Source organism: Centruroides sculpturatus, unplaced genomic scaffold (genome assembly GCF_000671375.1).
Source record: "Centruroides sculpturatus isolate CEXI.00-Female unplaced genomic scaffold, Cexi_2.0 scaffold788, whole genome shotgun sequence".
NCBI lineage: Eukaryota > Metazoa > Arthropoda > Arachnida > Scorpiones > Buthidae > Centruroides > Centruroides sculpturatus.
This window is the reverse complement of record NW_019384922.1, coordinates 236,612-262,142: the sequence shown is the minus strand read 5'-3', so window position 1 is coordinate 262,142 and position 25,531 is coordinate 236,612. Positions and strand designations below refer to the sequence as shown.

At 29.0% G+C, this 25,531-nt stretch overlaps 2 protein-coding genes across 2 annotated transcripts in view; one reads left to right on the top strand and one right to left on the bottom strand.

Moving 5' to 3' along the window:
• The window catches only part of LOC111631870, a 68,203-nt gene extending 64,568 nt beyond the window's left edge, over nucleotides 1-3,635 (bottom strand). Inside the window, exon 1 of the mRNA XM_023376207.1 lies at nucleotides 3,429-3,635. Within this exon, the coding sequence (XP_023231975.1) occupies nucleotides 3,429-3,506 (78 nt within the window). The 5' untranslated portion in view covers nucleotides 3,507-3,635. The remainder of the gene's footprint in view (nucleotides 1-3,428) is intronic.
• Nucleotides 3,636-9,270: 5,635 nt separating this feature from the next.
• Nucleotides 9,271-25,531, top strand: part of LOC111631873 (P2X purinoceptor 4-like) — a 36,313-nt gene continuing 20,052 nt past the window's right edge. Inside the window, exon 1 of the mRNA XM_023376210.1 lies at nucleotides 9,271-9,587. Within this exon, the coding sequence (XP_023231978.1) occupies nucleotides 9,460-9,587 (128 nt within the window). The 5' untranslated portion in view covers nucleotides 9,271-9,459. The remainder of the gene's footprint in view (nucleotides 9,588-25,531) is intronic.

The following is a 25,531-nucleotide window of genomic DNA, read 5'->3' as shown; positions in this document are numbered from 1 at the left end:
TGTACAAATCCATCTTTTATGATTGTTTAACACACTATTGCAATTTTTCCAGATTATTCCTACCCTTGGTTAATTTGAAACAAGAACATTCTTAAAATTAAGAAATTTTTAAAACGTTCTAAAATAGGTTTTGTTCATTATAAATTGGAATTATTTGATTTTTCCTGAAGATGGTCAATCAACTGACCAAAAGCATTAGAAGTTTAAATAAAAAGACTGCAACTCAAAGACCATGCTTTTGCATTTATCTGCTCCAGTAATAACTATTCTATTTCTATCAATTCAGCTCTTTGTACAATTTATTAATTTCTTAATTTTCATTGTGACATTGTGGGTTTCTTTGATAGACATTCTGAAATTTTTCATCTATTTATATACATTATGTATGTCAGAGATAAAACTAAGGGCAGATGACACATGGGTAAGATTGAAAATGTGAATGATGCTGTTGGGACCTTAACAGAACTGTAAAGCATGCCTATAGGAGAAAAAAGTCAAAGAAACCATACCTTTAAATGTGACTCTTTGCAAGATATAGCCCTCTGAAATCAGCCTAAAGCCTACTTCCAGGCATTATAGGAAATCATGCTGTATGCTCTGCTAAGCCTATCACATGTTTAACAATCAGGATAGTACAGTGATCAAACAGTTTAATGATATTTATCAGCAAAGAATAAAGAAAAGTCCAATACCTAACTCTTTGCAAGATATTCACCTCCAAATGTGGAACTCAACAGCAACAGTTCTGGTCACCATCTTGCTTGCAGATGTCGCGCTTGCAAGCAAGTTATGTTATAGACACTGCAAATTGCAGTGTCTATAACAAATAATAAATGCATTAATTTCTACCAACCAAAAACAGTTTTTACCTTGAACCAGTACTACTGCCTATTCTCCATGCTCTGTGCCATCAAGGTGAGCAATAGTGAGCCTTGACCAGCACTCTGCATGTAGTCATGCACTTTGGTGATCGCTGTTGCTCACACCTCAGTGCCCAGTTGGGGATAAGCCCACACCCCCTAAAACTATGGGTGCGTTTACTTCTGAGCTAATTTTACTGTCAGCATGCTCAGCCTGTATACTTTCGTCTGAGCACCACACTCATCGGCATTTACTTTCAAGCTATGTGACATCAAGTTTAGTGAAATTGGTAAGCTCGGAGTGCTAGCCAGTTCGTTGTCTAGCTTTTTACACTAATTCAATATGGCTGCTCTCATGAAAAAATTACTTTCTGTACAAAGTAATAAAAATGGAATTAGTTTTGGAAAAATAAACGGCAGAAAGTATTTTTATTGGTAAATTTCAATTATTTGTTGTGTAAAATGTTTACAATGATCTTTTTTTTTCATTGTAAGATTCAATAGCTTTAGATGATATTTTTTCATAAACAGAGTTAATTAATGTGAAAAAAATTAAGTTTGATTCATTGTTTATGATTAAAAGTGAGGTTTACCTTATACGTGTTTGGAATCTTCAGAAATGTTTTGTTCGAAGCATTAAATAAATTGTAAAGAAATGAACAGCATTAATAATAATCCAAAATTATATAAGTTTGTATACTTGAATAAATTTTCACTTACATATGGGAAATGATTTCTCAAGAAATTGCAAAATTTAAATAACATTTTTTCATTACAAACTAAACTTGTATGATGACAGAGTAATACTTATTTCTATTGAAATAAGCTACTGCTTCTTTAGTTGATGTCTTAATAACCATATGCTTTTCATTAATAGAGCCTCTAATTCCAGGAAAACCAGACTGGGTATAAAAAATTCCATTATTCTTACGTCATCCTGCTCTGTGATGGCCAAGAGATCATTTTAATTTTCATTTAACACTAACTTGTAAGAAAGAATTAACAACTTTATTTAAAATATTCCACGCAGTCTGTCTAAACATATTAAAATGATCATCAATACCCATAGAGAAAAGAAAGGAAAAAAAAAAATGTTTTTTATTATTTCAATTAATTTGTCAATTATTTATTAATTTTGAACTCGGTTTAGTTACACCACAAAAGAACAACATCACATCCATTCACTGGGTAAAAAAATTGCTTTAAATATGTATTACATGTATGTATAATCTACTATTCTCTTATATACTGCATCTAATTTCATATATTACTTCGTATAAACAAACCTGAATGATTCTTGATTTGCCAATGTCCATAGGCAGCATAAAAGCTGCTTTTGAGAAGACATGAGTTCTCAAAAGGAATTAATTTTTCTGTGTTTATAATTGGGCTTATTTTTAGAGGAGAATTTCAAAACATTCTCTTGTAAGTCTAAGGTTGTTTAATTAAAATCAGTTGGCTTATAAAAAGATAGAGTCTCTTCAATAAAACTTTCTATCTTTTTTATTTGACCTTACTTTTCTTTTTTCATTTTTTCTACAATTATATCCACAATAAAATCATCCTCGTCCGATTCGGAATCAAGTAGTTCTATCTGTAACATAACATTTAAAATAGCAGCTTTGACAATATCATTTTAGAAAACTGCCATATTTCTTGTTAGCGTTTGCATTTACTTTCGTACTGGACATGTAAGCAAGAATACACATGCTAATGACATCACTTCCGGTGTTCAGAAGTAGCACTATTAGCTCAGAAGTAAATGCACCCTATATGATATCAAGTATTCCACAAACAGTCAAATGGGCTACTCAAAGACAGCATAGTTGTGGGGGCTAAATAGTTAAACACAATAGTCTTGCTTGAAGCGCAGTGCGACTTGTGATCAAGTGCAGCTGACTTCAAGGAGCTGTATCTCATGAAGGGTCACATTTAGAGGTATGGTTACTTTAACTTTTTTGCTCCAATGGACATGCTCTACAGCTCTGAAGGTCCCAATGGCAAGAGCTGTAGAGCATGAAAATTAAGAAACATCTGCAATCATACCTGACAGATATATTAGATATGAGTAGGCATATGCTTCACTATAATTATTTGAATTATAGAGAAAATTATTTTAAAAATAAATTACAAGAAGTGATTTATCAGTACCAAGTAAGGAAGATGCAGAGCAGAAAAGATCTGTTAGGGAGAAGGCAGACTAGCGATGGCACAGACATATGTGAATTAACCTAGTACAAACCTCCAGAACAAGAGGGTGTTCCATGATCTTAGTTTGTCCCAAGTGACAGAGCCTAGTTGTATGTAATTATAATATATTGAGTCACGTATATGGCGCACATATAATTATATTAATTACAATTTAAACATAAATTTTACATTTGTTTAAATTGTAAGAAAGCACGTGTCTTGCAATGACATCACGCTAGTGAAATACGAACTCCTTATAGAATCTGTCACTTATCTACTCGTGTTAAGATATTAGTTATGTATATAAAAATTACCATTAATTACGTCAGAATTTGAAATTTAACTAAATTCGTTATGAGAAAACAAAATGTGCCTTACTTGTATTCTTAAAAACTCCGTTTGTCTACATAAACTTGCATTATAAGCTTTACGAAGTGTCATATTTAATGAAATCATTGTTTCTTTTATTTACAATATGTTTAAAATTTATATACGTATAGTAAAAAGTTCACGAATCAACTTTACGTTTTTCTTGTTTATAACACGATTACATACACAACAAACACGCGAGGTCGGGAAGTTACTTTTGAAATCTGCCGCTAGAGGCCACGTTTTAATGGCAAATAAATACAGTACGTAATTCGGCAAAATATTAACAAAATATGAAAAATTTATCTAAACTTAAAATTTTTGAATTCATTGTTTTCATATGTTCTTTATTTAAAAATGTATAAATGCGCAATTTCGTCGGAATTTTTTATCTTTAATTTTATTTACCTTTATGTAATGGACCAAATGAATCAAGATGGCACCTACCGCTCTGGGTAATCCGGATTCGAATCCAAACGGGTCGAAAAAAAACAGGAATTTTTCGGGAGTAATTAGTCTTGATATGTCGTGTTCGTCCCTTACCACCCGGCCGCCCCTTTGTGAACCTGGTCGAATCCATAATGGGCTTGCTAAAAAAAAACAAAAACAAAAAAACCTCCTGTTAGTGCACACAGGGCGAAAAAACATTTTTGATTGGCACGCATTTGTTATTATCGTGATTTTTAGTGTTTCTATTTTGTTTTTTAGTTACACAATGACAGAAAAAAATTCATGAAAGATTTACATATGAAACTTGTGAATCCTTACATGAAGAAACGCCTATCAGTCCCAACACTGCAAAAGAAGCTTAGGGCTAATATTGAAGACTTGGTGCCTGGAAGTTCTGGAGAAAGTAGCAATGTGTTAACTGCGCCAAATATATATATATATATATATATAATTCGCATGTTTAGATATTCCTATAGTAGATTTAAGAAAAAGAAAAGAAGCTATTTTATTTTTGTTAAACTTTTAAGAAATAATTATGAGACAGTTTATTATGATCTCAAAAAATACTAGTGGTAAGATAAAACTTGTTTTTTTTTAAAATAAATAATAATATTACCAAATTATTTTTGTTTCATTTATAATTGGTAATCATAATAAAAATCACAAAAGTCTAATATACCAATATTAATAAACATAAATAGTTTTTAAGAGCATTTTAAGCAGAGGTAGTCGAAACGACTAATGATTAGTATTTGCGTTCGAAAAATATGATTAGTATTCCAGGGTTAAGATTGTTAAGCCGAATATCGCATTAGTGTCAATGATTTTCCGACAAATCTCTATTTGCATAACAATTGATCGGTGGTTGCGCGGTTTCTTCTCAGAGACGACCAATGTGGTCTTTCCACTTATTTTTGGACATAATTTTTATTCTTGTCATTGTTAAATGACGTTAAGACCAAATCCAATCGAATTGTTAAAGCAAAATCGAAATTAATAAATACATTACATTAGTTTGTATACACATCATATCCCATATGAAATTTATAGTCTATTCGTTATAATCTAAACGTTCATTAAATAGAATAATTCCAGGTTATTTTCTCTATTTTCACAAATGTTTTGTGTTATGACAATGGGCAGAATTGTATAATTTGTAGAAACTGATTTCTCTAATTATATATCGAACGTTAAAAATCGTTGGAAAGTTAAAATTACTATATTTAATAGAGATTTTATTATAATATTTGTTATAATTAAGACGATCATCTATCATATTCTTAAAATTATTTCTTCATTAAAAATCTTACAATTTACATTAAATTAAATTAATAAAACGAATGTTCTTTTAATGAATACATGTCGCATTTTCATAATAGTCGTTTCTTTCTTTTGCAGAATGGATAATTTTAAGGAATTAAAGAAGTGGCACAGCTCGGCCGATGATAAGCAGGAAGAAAGCGCCTCGTTGTCTTCCGCTTCGGTTCGAGTGATTTGAGTGCTTCCGAAAGATGTCGAGGAGAGCGGAGAGCGCGAGTCGCCTACATCCGTCAACAAACGGGTGGTTGTCATCACTCCGAACGATAGCACCTCGATTGTCGTCGACTACTTGGGACGATGCTACCCAGAAGTTGCAGAATGGATGGTGGAGTGTCGATCGCGCGTGATAAGACTCGACGGACAGGAGTAGAAAGTGTTAAAGACTACGTTACGCTAATGTTTAATCGTCTATAAATGGACAAGGCAACTTATATTATACGGGCATTCACACTGTATTTAAACCAGTGTTCAACTGTTAACAAATTTCACCATAAATAATAGATACATTTGGCCCTATCGTCTCTGATAACGAAATTCCATTTCAGAAATGTGCTGATGCAATCGTTCCTTTTGTTCATCGGTCGCTCAGCTTCGTCTACTCCTCTATTTGTAATCACATTCTCGGTTTTTTCATCGTTGCTTCCACCAAGGTGGCTTTTAATTAATTAGTAATTAATCAACGTTTATGTTTTGTGGTAATTTTTATGTTTCATTTAAATTTATGAAGATTAAAAGTGATTCCATTTTACGTGAACTTGAAAATCGTTTTCAAAGACATAAAACAAGGCGATGTTGGATGCTCTTGGCAGGTTGCATAGTGCTTGTAGTGCATCCAAATTTGCAATGGCGTGTTTTAGCTTCATGGGGGTCCAAGCAAATTTGAGTTAGGAGGATCCGTGTATAATGTTGACTTCAAACATTATTCTTTGGGGAAATTTTTTGGGGAAACCCCAAGTATCCTCGTTTGTTTTTTTTAACGCGACCGCTGCGCTATGCCAGTGTACCCTGCGTGTTCTCCCCACTGTATATCTAAGGTCCTAGATATGGCCAAGTTTAAATTTTGATATTCTTATTACAGTAATGAGTTTATTTTAAAAAATTGGTTGTCGGGTTCCTTGTTGATAGGGGCTTCAGGCAATTGCGCTTTTTGTCTACAGAATAACGCAAATAACTTGAAATTTACCTTTGCTAGTTACCTACCAATGGTATAAGAAGTGACAGGATTCTGTAGCAAGGCTAGTTCCTTTCTCTAGATGTTAGATAACGATGTTAATGTAGATGTTTTGTGCTTGCTCGCAATCAGAAGATCGTCTTTTCTGGTTATCTATCTAGTTCATCCAGAGTTTGTCCATCAGATATGTGTGCCATCATGCATTAACTGTTCTCAGCACCACCTCGCAGTCAGTTCAAAATGGTCCGGATGGTGGTCAGTTCGGCAAAATAGCCATTGTCCTTTCCTCAACCTTATGGTGTGGCCTTTCTCAAACTATTAACCTCACATAATGTGTTTGACTGCATTGTGCAAGCATGCCTGGCATTTGAAGACCTATGTACACTGAAAATTCTGAACGTAGTGATTTTTTGCGTGTCTTTTCATAAGATACTAGAGTAGCGATTTTAAGGGCATTCTGATGGCATTACCTGGCATATAATCAGACCATAACTATAATCATTTATATATCTGTCTGAGATAGTAAAGTCATGCTTAGAAATATTCTTAGTTATAATTTTTATGGCCTTTCCGAGCTCCCTCGCGTTTATTTATGGTTGCATAATGCCAAGAATACTGTGAAAATTGAAGAAAATTTATTTTTTTAATATTTAATACATTTATGCGAATAAAAAGCACTTCTTTAAATTTTTAAAAATATTCATTATTAGAACTAGAGATGCTACCAGCAGGGAACGGATGAAAATAGGATCAACCATGACGTAAATAAACACGTGTCATTGCTATCCGACCAGTGATGTCAGGTACGAAGTAAACAGATGGACTTCTTCCTTAGATTATATAGAGCTTTATCGAAAGAAATAGATAAAAAAGTTTTAATACTAAAAATTTTTCTACAAAAATGTGGAAAAATATGTTGTTTAAAAAATCCATAAATATACCGGTAACTTAATATTTTAAACAACAATATGATGCTTTAATCGATGCTTTATTATCATTGCGAACCTAAAACATCCCGTTCTGTATATAATACTTTGCCAAGAGATACGTTTATTTTATAAATTTAATACTTTTATGTTTATTATATACTGTATTTAATTATTATAGACAAACTTATGTTTCATAACACAGAAAAATTAAATAGCGATATACTTTCGTGTTAAATATTTATTTTAAGGAAATAAAAAAAAAAAAAAAAAAAAAAACACAAGGTTTATATTTTCTGGAATGCAGTTATTCTAGAGTTTCTATTTTTCACTGTATATAAATAAAGTTCTAACTTCATAAAATTTATCTTACATTAATCACGCACTTATACAAGTTCGTAAATAATAGCAGATGACTTGTCATTTGATCTCATTTAATATCATTTCCTGATAATTGGTATCAATTCGCATCATTTAAAAGCATTTTCCATTAGTAAATGATTTTTAAAATTTTAATAGGGTAAATCAATGCTATATTAGTACTCCATACTCCACCAACTGCAGACTATTACAGCGTGTACAGTAATAATGTGCAGAATATCACAACTTTTTCAGATTATCTGTAGAAATTCTGCAGAATTTATATGAAGTAGACATTTTAGTATTTATGTTTCTGGAATTCATTTAACTGTTTGCGGCTAATGTGTAGAATTTATTTAACTTATTTCTTAACATATCTGTAACTTTTTCACAGTTATCTCTAGATAATTGAAATCACAATAATAACTTTTTAAAAAATGTCTCAATATTTCTTTTCCTGATCAGTTTAGTATTGAAGCCGCTGACTAAATATTATTTTGGTACGTGTTATTCATCAGATTATTTCTAGAAATAGTAATTTGAATGTCTTTAAATAATCATCTCTTTAATATTACGGTTTAAAAACGAATTGCTTATTCTATTCGGGCATTTATGGTGTCTTTAGTAGAAGTATTTATTACTGAAATATCAAAATAATGTGGATGCCATATTGTCAAATTTTGCAATGTTCTATAAGATATTAACTGCTAGTAATAAAATGAGTGTCATAGTTTTGTCAACAGATAAATTAATAAAAATTATATCTCAACACTTTTTATTACTTAATCCTATATCTCAATGCATTTTCCGGGAATACACTTGAAATTTGATAAAAATATTTAAATTTTCAAACTTCTAGGGGTCTGCGGAACTCTGCGAGAGTTCGCGGTCTATCATGATGTGGAATTGTGACACGAGAAACATTGAGAACCACTGTATTAAAGCAAATTCAATAATAGGCGACAACGTGATGTTGCTGGAGTTAAAAAAAAAAACGTTAAATTTCTCTTAATTTTTTACTTCTGGATGGAAAAGTTCTGAAATAAACAATAAACTCTCCAAAAGTTGGCGAGTTTATTGGATTAAATTGATAGATAAGACAACGCAATAAATGAACGATCTGCCAAGAGAATAAAGTAAACTCAGAAAAATTCTTGTGGCCAGCCCCATTGGCGAGGTTTAAATATCATTAATATATTTATATCAATCCTTTCCGCCCTGTGGGCACTAAAGGGCTTCTTTTAATAAGCCCATTATGGGTTCGGCCAGGTGTTGAGGGATGGGCCCTGATATATCCGAACGGATCACCCCCTATAAATATTCTGGGGATTTTCCGACGTATTCGGAATTGATCCAGGGTCCCCCAGAGCGGTAAACTACCACCTTGACCGCTCGGCCATTCGGCCGACAATCGTTAAAATATTTCATAAGTGGTACTTTTTTAAAACTCCACCCTGTGGACACTAAGACATAATTAAAAATATTACTGTTCAAAAATTAATAATTAATTTTAGAATACATTTAACTTTGATATTCTGACCGAATTTATACAATAAAACTTCATTAGATGGCGTTGATATCCGAAATTACGTTTCTGTGACGTAGGAGTTTTAATCTGTGCTGCTGTCATTTCCATGTGTGTGCTGTAATCGTGTTTATGCCTATAGGGCGGTTAGGGGGCGTTTCAATCAGCTGTTAGAAGTGTGCGTGTTTGTTCCACGTGATCTTTCTGTTTTCTATATATCTGAAATCAATTCGTTATCTTTCTTTTTATCCTGCTTTTTGTGCTCGAGGAGGTGGAAATTGATAAATTATGGCATACGAATTACTAAAATCTATAATATTTGAATACAGTACAGTTAAATTTGTAAATATCAAGAGTAAAACTGTTGGAATTCTCAATCGATTTATACAATTGGTCATTCTTGGTTATGTTATTGGGTAGGTAGGCTTATTAATTAATTCTTATTATTCTTTAAATTACTTTATAATAGCCATTATTTGTATTAAGTGTTTTTAATCTGGTTAAAATTAAACAAATCAATGTCAATAAGTGGTGTAACCAGAAAATACGAATAAGGGCAAAAATTTTTGCCGGTTTATTACTTATAAAGTTAATAATTAAGTCAATTACAGTGCTTTTTTATAAGGCTGTTTCCAATTTTGTTTTATTTCTCATCATTATGTTTCTGTGAGTATGCTCTACAGCTTTGATAAGGCCCCAAATGTATCATTCAGAGCTTTAATTGAGTCCTTATTTTTCTCCTGATTGTGCTGTTGATATCAGTAGTAATTAAATTATTGATTTTTCAATATTATACAACAATACTGTGTAAGTATTTCAACTGTACAAGTGATGTAAAAATGTTTGAATTTTTATACTGCATTTGCACAAGTCTGATTGAAGGTGTATTGAGAAGACTGGTGCATGTCCAAATTAGTCACGAGTGAGCACTCAATGTTGCTGTATATATATATATATGTGTGTGTGTGTGTAGTTTCACGTCTGATGAAAGAACTCCAAAAAGGGAAATACAAAGTATTTGAAGAATTTATTCATATTTATCAAAGCAAACCATGTCTTTGGCATATCAAATCAAAGGATTATCATGACAAGGGGAGAAGAGATGCTGGATAAGTAGACTAGTGGAAAAGTTAAAGGAAATAGACCCAAGTACTGATAATGATAAAGTAATGAAAGATAAATATCTTAGGAATAAATTACAGAAAAGAAAGAAGTTAGGAAAGTCAGCACTCTGGGTCAGGTGCAGAAGAAATTTACAAACATACCCTCTTGTAATATCAGAGGATAGGTTTGTAAATTTCAGGATTCCTTTTTCCTTCAGAGTTTCTTCTCTGTTTGTAAGTAACTATGCCAATCACAAGGATATATTTTCAATTCTTTTGATAGATTAGTTTGTGTTTCTTTTTCATTAATCAGTCTATACCTACGCTATATTTTTTTCATTGTGCTTTTTTCTTTAAAACTAAAACCAAATCGAATAAAGCAAGTATTTCATTTTGATTCATCAATGATGTGATTCAAACTGGCATTGTTCAAGTACACTTATGTCATGTGGTGGCTACATGGCAGTTACGTATACTTGTAAAATGAATGTTTATGCATACCATTCAAGTATGCAGTTGTGTGTGTAGCCAGCTTTAATCATTTCATTGTGTAATAAAATGATTGAAATTAATATGTAAAAATTATTAAAAATAACTATTTTAATTTGTTTACTTAATCAGGGCATATGAATATTTACAGAAAAATTAAAATATAATAATTTCTAGCATACTGTTGCATTTAGTACATGCCATTTTTCAAGTAATAAACATATTAGAAGAACTTTATTTTCATAGCCCAGAAATCATCATCATTGCTATGTTAGATAGATGTAAGAAGTTTATAGTCTTAATGATCAATTTGCTGACGATCACGCCAAAATATTATATTGTAAAAAAGGGAAGGCACTGAGGTCGGCACGCATAACGCACACAAAAAACGCACACATAACGCCGACCTCAGTGCCTTCCCTTTTTTACAAAAGTTTATAGTCTTTTAATTTTTACTTTATAGAAAAGATTTCTATAAATTTTGATGATTATACTTAATGATTTTAGGATTTTTTATAATTAGATTAGAAATAAAATTAAAATCCTTCAATTCTTTTAATGTCAAACATAATCAGCATTTCAAGATGTTTGAATGGTTTAAATGTTTGTTGGATATTGAATGAATTCAAATATTAAATTTAATTTTTGATTTAAATGTGAAAAATCTCAAATCAGAATATACAGGAAAAGTTTGTAATTTTTATTACTACTTTTTTAACAAATAGTTTAATCAAGATGTCAAGTAATTGCTATAATCTAAATATAACATATTAGGCACAATTATGATATATTTTTAACACTTGTAACTATTTCAAACTGAATGGACAAAATTTTCATTTATTTTAATTGGAATAGTTATTAAAAAATTTCAGTACACTGGAATAAAATTGAAGTAGCTCTATGAATACATTTGTATTTTTTTTTATTTTTTTTATTTTAGAATTAAAAGGCTAAATGTCATATACAGTGGAACCTCTAAATTTGTCAACCTCTATATTCATAATATTCAATATTTATCACGTTTTGGTGACTTTTTTATTTTTCCGTATTTGTCAGTATTTTCTGTATTTGTCGTCATTTCCAACACCAGAAGTGCACTGCAATTGTATGCCTNCTACAAATTAATTTTCTTACATCTGGTATACTAGTAAATCAGCTTGCTGGTTTATTTTGAGTGTTAATGATCAATTTGCTGACGATCACGCCAAAATATTATATTGTAAAAAAGGGAAGGCACACATAACGCCGACCTCAGTGCCTTCCCTTTTTTACAAAAGTTTATAGTCTTTTAATTTTTACTTTATAGAAAAGATTTCTATAAATTTTGATGATTATACTTAATGATTTTAGGATTTTTTATAATTAGATTAGAAATAAAATTAAAATCCTTCAATTCTTTTAATGTCAAACATAATCAGCATTTCAAGATGTTTGAATGGTTTAAATGTTTGTTGGATATTGAATGAATTCAAATATTAAATTTAATTTTTGATTTAAATGTGAAAAATCTCAAATCAGAATATACAGGAAAAGTTTGTAATTTTTATTACTACTTTTTTAACAAATAGTTTAATCAAGATGTCAAGTAATTGCTATAATCTAAATATAACATATTAGGCACAATTATGATATATTTTTAACACTTGTAACTATTTCAAACTGAATGGACAAAATTTTCATTTATTTTAATTGGAATAGTTATTAAAAAATTTCAGTACACTGGAATAAAATTGAAGTAGCTCTATGAATACATTTGTATTTTTTTTTATTTTTTTTATTTTAGAATTAAAAGGCTAAATGTCATATACAGTGGAACCTCTAAATTTGTCAACCTCTATATTCATAATATTCAATATTTATCACGTTTTGGTGACTTTTTTATTTTTCCGTATTTGTCAGTATTTTCTGTATTTGTCGTCATTTCCAACACCAGAAGTGCACTGCAATTGTATGCCTGTGATGTTCAGCTGGCTGTGTTAGCTAGCTGTAGGATTGAGAGGCCCAGCTAAAGATTCTACAATTCCTGGTAATGCAATAACTTTGCACACTTTTCTTAACGCAGTGGAAGTAGGATCTTGTTTTAGTACTATGGATCTGGAATGTTTGAGGAATTCGTTAGCTCTATTGAGGAAATCTTTGTTTGTGCATAGAACAAAACATTTGTCTTTGTCGGCTACTAACAGTTTTAAGTTATTCGATTCAAGAAAAGATTTTACCATTTTTGGAGTCTTCATATTTGCCCTCATGGTTTTAGGGAAATACATTGGTACTATAGAAGTCAACGTAGAAAGATCTAATTTAGGTTGCAAATCTGGACTTTTTGTGCTCTTTATGGCCGCAATAATAGGCGGTATCAGTTGTGAATAATTTTGGTTAGGAAAAGGTATAAACTTTGGCCCCTTTATTAGGGTTTGGTGGATATTCTCCGGTATTGCAATGTCAATAAAAATAACTAGGTGTAGTTAATCAGTCTGCTTTGTGCTGTCATTGTGTGTGTTGTTGAGTTATTGAAAAATAATCAATGCAAGAAACCAAGTTCCAATCACTCCAAAGTGCACCCAAATGTTGCTATAGTTAACCAAATACAAATACATTCAATGATAATGTAATTGCCTACTTCAGAAAAGTTTTAAAAAGCAGACAAAAACACACAACACTGGACAGGTTCTTTATTGAGTGCTACTGAATCATTGGCAAAACAGACATGATCATAATTGGAATTGCCTAATGTTTTAATTGATGTCTTTTTCTAAACAATAATATAGTATTATTATTTAGAAGAAGTATATTAATAATACTGTTTTTCCTCTTCTACCACTATATTGTATTTATTTAGTACAATAAAGATAGTTTTACAAACAACATAATTTTTATTCTTATACTTTTTTTGGGATAGGGTTGGATTAATTGAATATCAGTTATTTATTATAAGAAAAATTGTTTCTATATTCATCATATTCCATATTCATTAGATCCTTAGAAACAGATTAATGACGAATATAGAGGTTCCACTGTACAGTACATGTATCTGTTGCTTAATGAAGGATTTGATTAACCCACAAAATTAATTACAGTAGTCTTTATATATGCAGCAGAAATTTTAATTAACACAGCTTTACCAACTGTCTTTACTAACATAGATACTGTATTTGATTAATGTTGGTTTGATATGCACAGTAGCATCCAAGCGATTAATTAACCGTGTTAATCAAGGGATACCTCTTTGATGAATTTTACATTAAAGTAAAATAATTATAATTTATTTATTTAGAACAATTTTCATTTGATTAGAATAAAATATATTTAAAAATTTTTTCAAGAAATTTAAATTTCTTTTAAATAGTGTGGATTTTATTTTGTTTTTAATTTTTAGAGTTATAAAATATTTTGTAATGTCTTTTCCTTTTTTGAAAGTATAAAGCAATTATTTTCATTTCAAAAAAGAGTAACAGGAAAGATTAAGAATCTTTGCTTCAAAAGTGAGTTAAAAAATGCAAGTTTCTAGAAAGATGCAAAAAAATGTTTTTAAACATGATGATAAACATTATATTGCTAATCATTTTATTCAGCAAGAAGAATATGTAATGGTCATAAAAACCAGGATTAATTATTGTTGTTCAAAAACAATTTCTTGTACTTTTCTAAACCCTACATTTTCATTTTTAAAGTAAGAGTGCAACATGTTACTCATGAATTAAAACTTCATTTGATTGATCATAATCAAACTGATATATGTAATTTTATTTTAGTGAAATATTAATTTAAATATATCAATCTAATAACTTATCATTTCTTAATTATTCTGAAATAGTTAATTTTTATCAATCATTTGTGATATATCAAAGATTGATAATTATTCAGAAGAAAAATTTTGATTTATATGTATAAACTTTGCTATCTGGCCACAAAAAATTCAGCAACATTTTAAATTGTTTGTGTGGCACTATCTGTTATATTTTATTTTAAAAAATTTTTTTATTTTTAATTGTTATAAAATGGGAAAAAGCTTAATTTTGAGGATAGGGATGGATTTTATAAAAAAGTCTGACTATACTTGAGATATGACATAAGAACCCCATTTATCTTCCCACCCCATTGACTTTTAATCACCAAAATTTAACAGCATCAATCCCCCTAATGCACAAACTTCCCTGCAATTTTTCAGAAATTTTTGACGACAAACACACACCTAGTATAACAATAAACCTCTCAGTAAGCTTACAAATTACTTGTGGCACAAGAACTTTATTGAGAGTAGATGTTCTGTTAATTATGCCAAGACACCCTGTTAACCATATGTTTGACACTGCTATGGAACAGGTTAGAGAGAACTTTACATAAAGTCTACAACACATCTTGAAAAAGTGACTGTATGGAGAGTATGAAAATGTTTATACTTAAATGCATACAAATCCTCCATTGCACAACTACTCACCTTATCTGCACCTGTAAGGTACAGATAAAATAGTTTGTAAGAAATTTGTCTGCAAATGTTGCAATGGATAGAAGATAAAGGATTTCTGGACTCTGTAATTTCTGTGATAAAAACATTTAATGTCAGTGGTGAAGTCAATACTTACAACTACATGATTTAGAGAAGTAAACATCTGCATACTCCCTGGAATGTTTGATAACCCAAAAGTAAATATGTTTTGCCAGCAAAGAAAAAGAAATAACCTCTTTTTCGTAGAGACGATGATTACAGATATCATACATTTGGACATGTTCCAACAGTTTTCATTACACAATTAGTTGAGGATGACCAAGAAAGACACTTTCATTTCTCCAAGATAATAAGATACTTATACACTTTCAGGAAGATAGTGCAACCCCTCAACAAGTATTTCTCGGATTGGTGCAGAGATTGAGGTAACGTGGCTACCTCATTCTATGGGCCTTACCACTTTACTTTCCTGGATTTTTTTTCTTATATGGTATCATTAAAGATAGTGTATAGTACCACCTTTACCTGGAAATGTACCAAGTTCCAAATTCCAAATAGCTACCATGGTTGCAGAAGGGATATAGAAATTCTATGGCAAGAAATTAACTTCTAGGTAGGATGTCAATGAAGCAATGTCAATACAGGAAGCAATGCCAATGGAAGTTACATAACTATTAGAAATAAAACTTGAATTTTTTTTACTACATTGTATTATGACACATTAAACATTGTGTGTATGTCCTGTGAATAAATTTATACTATTTTAAAGTTGTAAAGCTTTCTTTGAAATATTCTGTATATTTTATTCAAGTATAAAATATTTATACAATATATATATATTATTTTTACAATTTTAAATTTTATTAAGTAAATTCTGATTATTTACACTTAAAGTGTTTAAGATTTCTTTTAGTTGTTTTAAATGTAATATGAAAATTATTATACAATGTTTGCTTTTTAAAATTAAAATAGAAAAAAATTTGCTTAAAAGATGATGGGGAAAAAACAATTCAAAGTTATCTTAAAGTCCATCGTTATTAATAATTTATCATCAATACTGTCATATATCTAAAATGTATTGAGCAATATAATTTAACAATATATTATCGTGTAATAATAAGTTATACTGATAAAATTTTAGATTGTCTGTTTTTTCCAATTCATTGCATTAGGCATCTTATGTTATATCAATTAAAAATAAATTTATTTCTGTAAACACCATATCCTGAGTGACCATAAAATCTATATGTGAATTGGAAATTATTTCTGTGTTTCTCTATTATCTTTACAAACTCTAATTTTTGCTTATGTTCTGGACATTTTCAGGTCAATTGTTGGAAATCACTAAAGCAGTAGTGGTAGTTTTAGGTCTTTGGCTCTTGTAAGATGGAATTGAGAAATTTAATTTTCTTTCTTAATACCTTGAAGCAAATCATCACATTGTTAAGTATGTACTTCTGATTTGTGACTTTTTTGATCATATCCAATCTATCAACTATTGAGTTTATTATTGAAATTGTGTTCTGAGTCTCTTAAGAGATGAACTAATATGAAAATACTTTATGGTCATTATATTCGTATGTAATATGAAAAACATGACAAATTAATGATTTTAATGTTTGTCAGATTTTGATTTAGATTAGATTTATAGTGAATTATTTTACTTTATTCTTGTCTTTATCTTACTATGCTTGTCTCTTCATTTAGAATGAATACATCAATATCAATTGTTGACTAGATTTTAACAGATAACTGGCTTTTTTCCACTTAATATTTTTTACTTTATTTTTTTTTATATTTAATAATTAACTAAAATCATCATAAGAAATATTAGAATTAAATTAAATTCTGAAATCTCAATAATATATTAAGTCAGATTATAGTGTCTCGAAAGTCCGGCTATATGTAATGTCTTTGGATGATGACAGGCCAAAATAAACAATGGAATTATGTTCGGATATGTGCCAAATTCAATGGTGACCATAAAGTTTACCTCAAAGTGTCACTATAGGATTTAGCAGGCATCATAACATATAGTTCCATTGTTTATTTTGACTTGTCATTATCCATAAAGACATTGTGTGTTCACACTTTTGGGACACCCTGTACAATATATTAATATTGTTACAAACTGAACCTATGGTGTTTTTTCACTTGTAACATTGTACAGTACTTAATATAACAATTACTCAAGAAGAAATATTAACAAAATAAATTTTCTTATTGATTTACACAAATAATATAAATAAAAAAAAACTTATTTGTTTACTTATTTTTATAAATTTTTTAATTTGCAAATTTATTTGTTCTAATGCATTTAAAATGCTTTAGCTTTTGATTTGAAGTTTAAATCAAGCATTCAAATGAATCACTAAATACAAGAAAGAAAATAATTTATATATTTAATATAGATTTTTAAGTAAAACAACTAAATTATTATCAAATGCAAATATAATGTTTCAATTTCATTGACATTTTCAAACAAAATAATGATTAAATTAACATCTGATTAATGTAAATTATTGTTATAGTTTTAAATCTCTTGACATTACAAAGTTAATTTAATACATTAATAAATTAAGATTAATAGACAGATAATATATAAAATAGCCTACTACTGCAAAAATCTGTTCAAACCTGATTTGGACAACACAGCTTATAGTCAAATCAAGACATTGTTCTCCTCCTTTACTCATTCTTTCTCATTATATATTGGTCCTATTAATAATAGACAAAATTGTAGATGATTAAATAGCCTTAATGTATTGTGTGAGTTCACATGTCAATAAATTTTGAAGGAAACAAATTTGTTTCTACCTGTTTTTCTTTAAAAGACCTTATCAGCGATAAGGAGCTATTTAACTGAACATTGATAAATAAATGGTCTTATTGAGTTATTAAACTATACCATAAATTTATTAATACCTCCACTCATTCCCTGTAAAATGACAAACTTCTATTACTGACTTACATTTGTTTCTGAAGTAGGTAAATTCTGTTGGAATATCACTAACTGCCTGGCCATTCAGTATTATTATGTTGTGGTTATCCACAGTCTAATAATCTTTTACCAGAAGCATTTGATTTTCTTATCGTTATTTTATTGAAAACCTACAAAAAACCAATTGCAGCATTTAAAACTTCTAGTATTATAGCTTTATCATATGTACTATCATAGTTTAACAATAATTCTAAACATAAGGTAGCAAATATTTACCCAAATTGTTAATATAGATTAATATTAATAATAATCTGCCAAAACTCAATCCATTGTTTCCAACTAAAAACTTGGATAGGAATTCAGCTTGAGTTTCAATTAATGTAGATCCCAGTATGTATTGATTAATTAATCACATTAGACTATCCAATGATCAACTGCACTCTTTTACATTTATTGCATCAAAAACTAAAATGTCCAATTTTTCAGATTAATTTTGATTTTACAAATTCTGTGTTAGTCAACCAGCTTTCAATGCAACCAAATATGAGTAAGTTTGATCAGTGGCATGTGGTGACATTTGGTGATAGGGAAGCTGTGCCAGCCCTGAAAAGAATCATTGGAAGAGTTATATGATATTTTGGTGTAGCATCCATGAGCAAAACTGCATGAGGTTGGTGCTCTATAAAGCGCATGTGTGTAATCTGGCTGCTTTACACAATTCAAATATTTTTGCCATGGAAGCTGTCCTGTATTTGACAATATGGTGCTTCCATTGGGAATATGCAATAACAATCTTATCATTTTTTTCACATGTATAGAAATTTGTAATAAGATACATAATGTGGTTATAATAAAATATTAATTTTAGTTAATTCAAAGTATGTTAAAATATGAAAATAATCACACACTATGTATTTGTTTTAGAAAATACAAGGGAAGCAGTGCTTCCATAGATGGCATGCCACTGAGTTTGACTGACTTGTTTTGTATTGCTGAATTCAAACAAATGCCCATTTGTAACTTACTCTGGAAATATTTCAGCAACTACATTCTTACGATTTATTTTTTTTTTGTTGCCATATAATTTTAGATCAATATGATTAAAACCACCTATGAACATTTTATACTGCATATATAAAAAATCCACTACAAGGTATTACTGAGAGCTACTTAGTGAACAGAAAAATTTCCTTTCTTTGATATACAATATATTATCTACTAGATAAATTTTCTTTCTTGACTCTGAACTCCCTCAGTTTTGTTAATAACTTATAGTGGTTGGTTATCATAATAGATATATCTGCAGACATGAAAAAATTCTTTAACCAGCAACTCAAACTTACTTCCTTAGAATCTAACTCATCTGGAACAATATAATTAAATAGCATTAAGTTGTTACTAATCATATTGTTAGGTATCCTATTCATCAGAAATGCAATAGGTTCCATGCTATTGTCTGATCCTCAACTATATTTTCAGGTTTGATCTCCTTCAACACTGTGTTCTCTTCCAACTTTTTGTTTATGAAATTAAATTATTATAATGATCCTCTAATCTCATTGTACCACCTCTTCTATTATTTCAGAAAGTTTATTGTACAAACATTGTAAGAAAAAATGCATTGACAATTCTTTGTATATCCTCTTTTCTATTGTAAATCTTGAACCTGAAACTCTTTCACATGTTCTAATTTTGGTTGTCATCAGTGGCATAAGTAAAGTCTTTAAATAAGGAAGCTGATGCATTTGCCACTTCTGATCCAAAATGCTTGCATTGACTTTGATTTCCTGTAAGTGTGTTTTAATTGTAAAAAATAGATCAGAAAATATTAATAAAATTAAGTATGCAGAATTTTTTTATTGATATTTCTTAAAAGATGTAAAATAAATTATTGTGGTGGTAATCAGTTTGCTGAATATCTACTACTGTGTGTGAGACATATTTAAGCTCTTTTTGTTTTCTCTTTCTGATGATTTAAAATTTTACTTGTGTAATGAAAAATACTAATATAGATGATCTTTCAACTAAATTCTTCAGTAAAAATATTTATTATATAGTACATAAAAATTAAGACAGCAGTCACCAGTTATTTTCTTATGGAGATACTTTTTAAAAATTTTAAAACCTCTGCAGTCCAGCAAATTTTATCGGTGACTCAAAGGTCTAAAATTACACCAGTCAAAAAAGTGATTCTATTCTATTTAATAAATTAATAAAAATGAATTCCTGTTAAATAAAACACCAAATTGTTAAAACAAACCTTTTTATTCTTTGTTTTTTCATATTTATAAAATAATAATAAATTTTTGAAATTTTTAATACTGTACTGTATATTATTTTGAAACATACAATTTTATGAGAGTTTGTTTGTGAATGATGACCTTTTTATTTTAGAATATCTGGCTAAAATTTGGAATACAGTTGGTGCAACTGATTCTCCATAATTATGTAGGTGAACATCGGAGTTAAAATTTAAATTTATTCTTTGAAGTTCAACTTCGGAATGCTGTTTCATATAAATATGTTGAACCAAACATTGTACATAGTTTTATGGTTAATGCTTTTACTAGTAGTTCTGGATATTTACTATTACACACATACATTTAATCCAGAATTGTTCATGTTGAATATTATTTAAAAGTTTCTTATATTTGTCCTTTAAAATGGAGTCTTCCTTAATTGAACTATTTCAATCTTCAAAGCAGCTTTTACATTTGAAAACATCTACTTCACTACTCTATTTACTTTAAGGTTTGAACAAAGTGCAAATTTTTTAAAATCACAAATCTTGCTTTAAATTCAAATTTAAGTTTCATCTTGAACTGGGAAATCTCTATCCTTACTGCTGATGGTCCTTTGATAATTGAAGGTTTTTCAGGTCTGGGAAAAATGTATTTGTTCTCCAGATATTGTATATGGTGATCCTAAAATTATTAGGTCATTGCAAATGAAATGCCCATTTTTTAAAATGTAAACTTTCCAGCCTTGTAGTTCAATGTTTTTCCATGTTAATAGTGTTGTATGTTTTGCAATTAGAAGAGCACACATATAATATGTGAATGTAATAATGTAATCTCATTTATATTGTGAGTTTCACATGTTTGAGTATTTTTTCTGACAGCATTGGAAGAAAGGAAATTGAATAATTTTTTTTGAGTTTAAGCAGGGACATAATGCAGCCGAAGCAACCCGATGTATCAATAAAACTTTTGGTGAAGGTTCTGTGAGTGAGAAGGCCACCTGGCATTGGTTCAAAAAATTTCATTCCAGGAATACGATCTCAAAAATCAGAATTGAAGAACATCACCTGACTGGGAAATCATGGAAAGTTTGAACATACTGGACATTCATTCAATAAACATGTTAGGAAAAGTCAAGAAACTTGACAAATGGGTACCATATAAACTCAGTGAGATATAAAGAATCATTTGGAGGTCTGCAGTTCTTCAATTATTTGTCACAAAAATGAAAGTGTTTAAATTAAATTTTTTCCCATCCACCTTATTCTTCAGACTTTTTGCCAACAGACTATTACTTTTTTATACATCTGAACAGTTTTTTTTTTTTTGGAAAAAGTCTTCAAGAAAGAGGAGATGACACAATAAAAAATATCTTTAATGATGTTTTGGATTCTCGTGATTTCTGTCAAATTAGTGTTAATGCATTTCTGTTTCATTGGGAAAAGTATATTAATGTTGGTGGAGACTATTTTTAATTGAATATGTAAGTTTTAAATTAAATTAATAAACATTCAAAGTCAGAAGTAAAAATTGCTCATTTCATTTGCAACAGTTTAATAAAATAACAGATTAAATTTGTATTATAAATATGCAAAATACATTTTTTTTGTAATTAATCTGTATAAAATTTAAAGTTGTTACATTGAAGACTACATATTCATATGAGCAACACATTCTCTGTCTGTATTTTAATATTCGTGATTATCTGATTTTAGTTTACTAAGATGTGGACTGTTTTTAAAATGATGTTAAAAAAACTGGTTCAGAACAGTTACTTGTTGATTCATTTGCTTCATGAATAACAAGAAGCAACTGTTCTAAATACATCTCATGAGTATTTAATAAGATTACTAGTAAAAAAAAAATTAAAGGAATTTCAAAATTAAAATTTTATTACTTTAGATATAGAAATTTTTCCCAAAAAATGAAATAAATGTTTAAGATTGAGAAAAATTGATTGTATTGTTATCACTTTCTCTTGATGCAGTTATATTATTTTTTTTATTTTATTATTTTGTGAACAGTCTGTTTCTGATATATATTTATTGGAATATTAATATCAAAAACAGCACCAAACTAGAAAAGCGAACAGTTTAACATTGATTTATGAAAAAACTTGTTTTTAAAAAGTTTGACATATTTAGCTTATCTTTAAGTTGAAAAATACATAAAAAATTGTGTTGCATTCATTGCAGAAGTAATGTTTTCATGTATTTTTGATGATTACTGTTCATCAACTTATTTTCCAGTTTTATTTTCCTTATAGATTTGGTACCAGATATAAGTTTATACATATGAAATATTTAGCCTCAAAAAAAAAAAATTTTTTTTTGAGGTTAAATATTTCATATGTATAAATTTATATCTGGTACCAAATCTATAAGGAAAATAAAACTGGAAAATAAGTTGATGAACAGTAATCATCAAAAATACATGAAAACATTACTTCTGCAATGAATGCAACACAATTTTTTATGTATTTTTCAACTTAAAGATAAGCTAAATATGTCAAACTTTTTAAAAACAAGTTTTTTCATAAATCAATGTTAAACTGTTCGCTTTTCTAGTTTGGTGCTGTTTTTGATATTAATATTCCAATAAATATATATCAGAAACAGACTGTTCACAAAATAATAAAATAAAAAAAATAATATAACTGCATCAAGAGAAAGTGATAACAATACAATCAATTTTTCTCAATCTTAAACATTTATTTCATTTTTTGGGAAAAATTTCTATATCTAAAGTAATAAAATTTTAATTTTGAAATTCCTTTAATTTTTTTTTTACTAGTAATCTTATTAAATACTCATGAGATGTATTTAGAACAGTTGCTTCTTGTTATTCATGAAGCAAATGAATCAACAAGTAACTGTTCTGAACCAGTTTTTTTAACATCATTTTAAAAACAGTCCACATCTTAGTAAACTAAAATCAGATAATCACGAATATTAAAATACAGACAGAGAATGTGTTGCTCATATGAATATGTAGTCTTCAATGTAACAACTTTAAATTTTATACAGATTAATTACAAAAAAAATGTATTTTGCATATTTATAATACAAATTTAATCTGTTATTTTATTAAACTGTTGCAAATGAAATGAGCAATTTTTACTTCTGACTTTGAATGTTTATTAATTTAATTTAAAACTTACATATTCAATTAAAAATAGTCTCCACCAACATTAATATACTTTTCCCAATGAAACAGAAATGCATTAACACTAATTTGACAGAAATCACGAGAATCCAAAACATCATTAAAGATATTTTTTATTGTGTCATCTCCTCTTTCTTGAAGACTTTTTCCAAAAAAAAAAAAACTGTTCAGATGTATAAAAAAGTAATAGTCTGTTGGCAAAAAGTCTGAAGAATAAGGTGGATGGGAAAAAATTTAATTTAAACACTTTCATTTTTGTGACAAATAATTGAAGAACTGCAGACCTCCAAATGATTCTTTATATCTCACTGAGTTTATATGGTACCCATTTGTCAAGTTTCTTGACTTTTCCTAACATGTTTATTGAATGAATGTCCAGTATGTTCAAACTTTCCATGATTTCCCAGTCAGGTGATGTTCTTCAATTCTGATTTTTGAGATCGTATTCCTGGAATGAAATTTTTTGAACCAATGCCAGGTGGCCTTCTCACTCACAGAACCTTCACCAAAAGTTTTATTGATACATCGGGTTGCTTCGGCTGCATTATGTCCCTGCTTAAACTCAAAAAAAATTATTCAATTTCCTTTCTTCCAATGCTGTCAGAAAAAATACTCAAACATGTGAAACTCACAATATAAATGAGATTACATTATTACATTCACATATTATATGTGTGCTCTTCTAATTGCAAAACATACAACACTATTAACATGGAAAAACATTGAACTACAAGGCTGGAAAGTTTACATTTTAAAAAATGGGCATTTCATTTGCAATGACCTAATAATTTTAGGATCACCATATACAATATCTGGAGAACAAATACATTTTTCCCAGACCTGAAAAACCTTCAATTATCAAAGGACCATCAGCAGTAAGGATAGAGATTTCCCAGTTCAAGATGAAACTTAAATTTGAATTTAAAGCAAGATTTGTGATTTTAAAAAATTTGCACTTTGTTCAAACCTTAAAGTAAATAGAGTAGTGAAGTAGATGTTTTCAAATGTAAAAGCTGCTTTGAAGATTGAAATAGTTCAATTAAGGAAGACTCCATTTTAAAGGACAAATATAAGAAACTTTTAAATAATATTCAACATGAACAATTCTGGATTAAATGTATGTGTGTAATAGTAAATATCCAGAACTACTAGTAAAAGCATTAACCATAAAACTATGTACAATGTTTGGTTCAACATATTTATATGAAACAGCATTCCGAAGTTGAACTTCAAAGAATAAATTTAAATTTTAACTCCGATGTTCACCTACATAATTATGGAGAATCAGTTGCACCAACTGTATTCCAAATTTTAGCCAGATATTCTAAAATAAAAAGGTCATCATTCACAAACAAACTCTCATAAAATTGTATGTTTCAAAATAATATACAGTACAGTATTAAAAATTTCAAAAATTTATTATTATTTTATAAATATGAAAAAACAAAGANTTTTTAATTTTTATTTATTATATAGATTGAGAAAGGTTCAGATTCAGGTGTAAAGTGCAAATAAAACTAAATTTTTTTAAAATCAATTATTATTATGGAAAATTTTATCATACTTCGTTTTTAAGCCAACCTGAAAATTTAGCATCTGTTTTAAGTGATGAAGTAAAGAAGTAAATTCAAAACTAATAATGGTACCTAAAATGAAAGTTTGTATTTGCTGTAAAAGATTTTCTTTATTACTATTTCTTTTATCACTGCTTGGATCTGCACCCTGTTTTGAATTTAAATAATTAATACATGTAAAATTCTTCATATTTCTGTAAAATAAAATTCTTTGATATGAGAATAAAATTTTGAAAATTGTTAAGTTTCAGAAATAATTTTTTAAGAAACATGAAAAACATAAAACCATCTATTGGCATTGCTGGTAAATATGTTTAGTTAATAAGTATGAGCACTTTTGACAGTATATAATATAACTGTCTTCTTCAGGTAATATGGCAGATTGGAACATTTATAAATCTAAC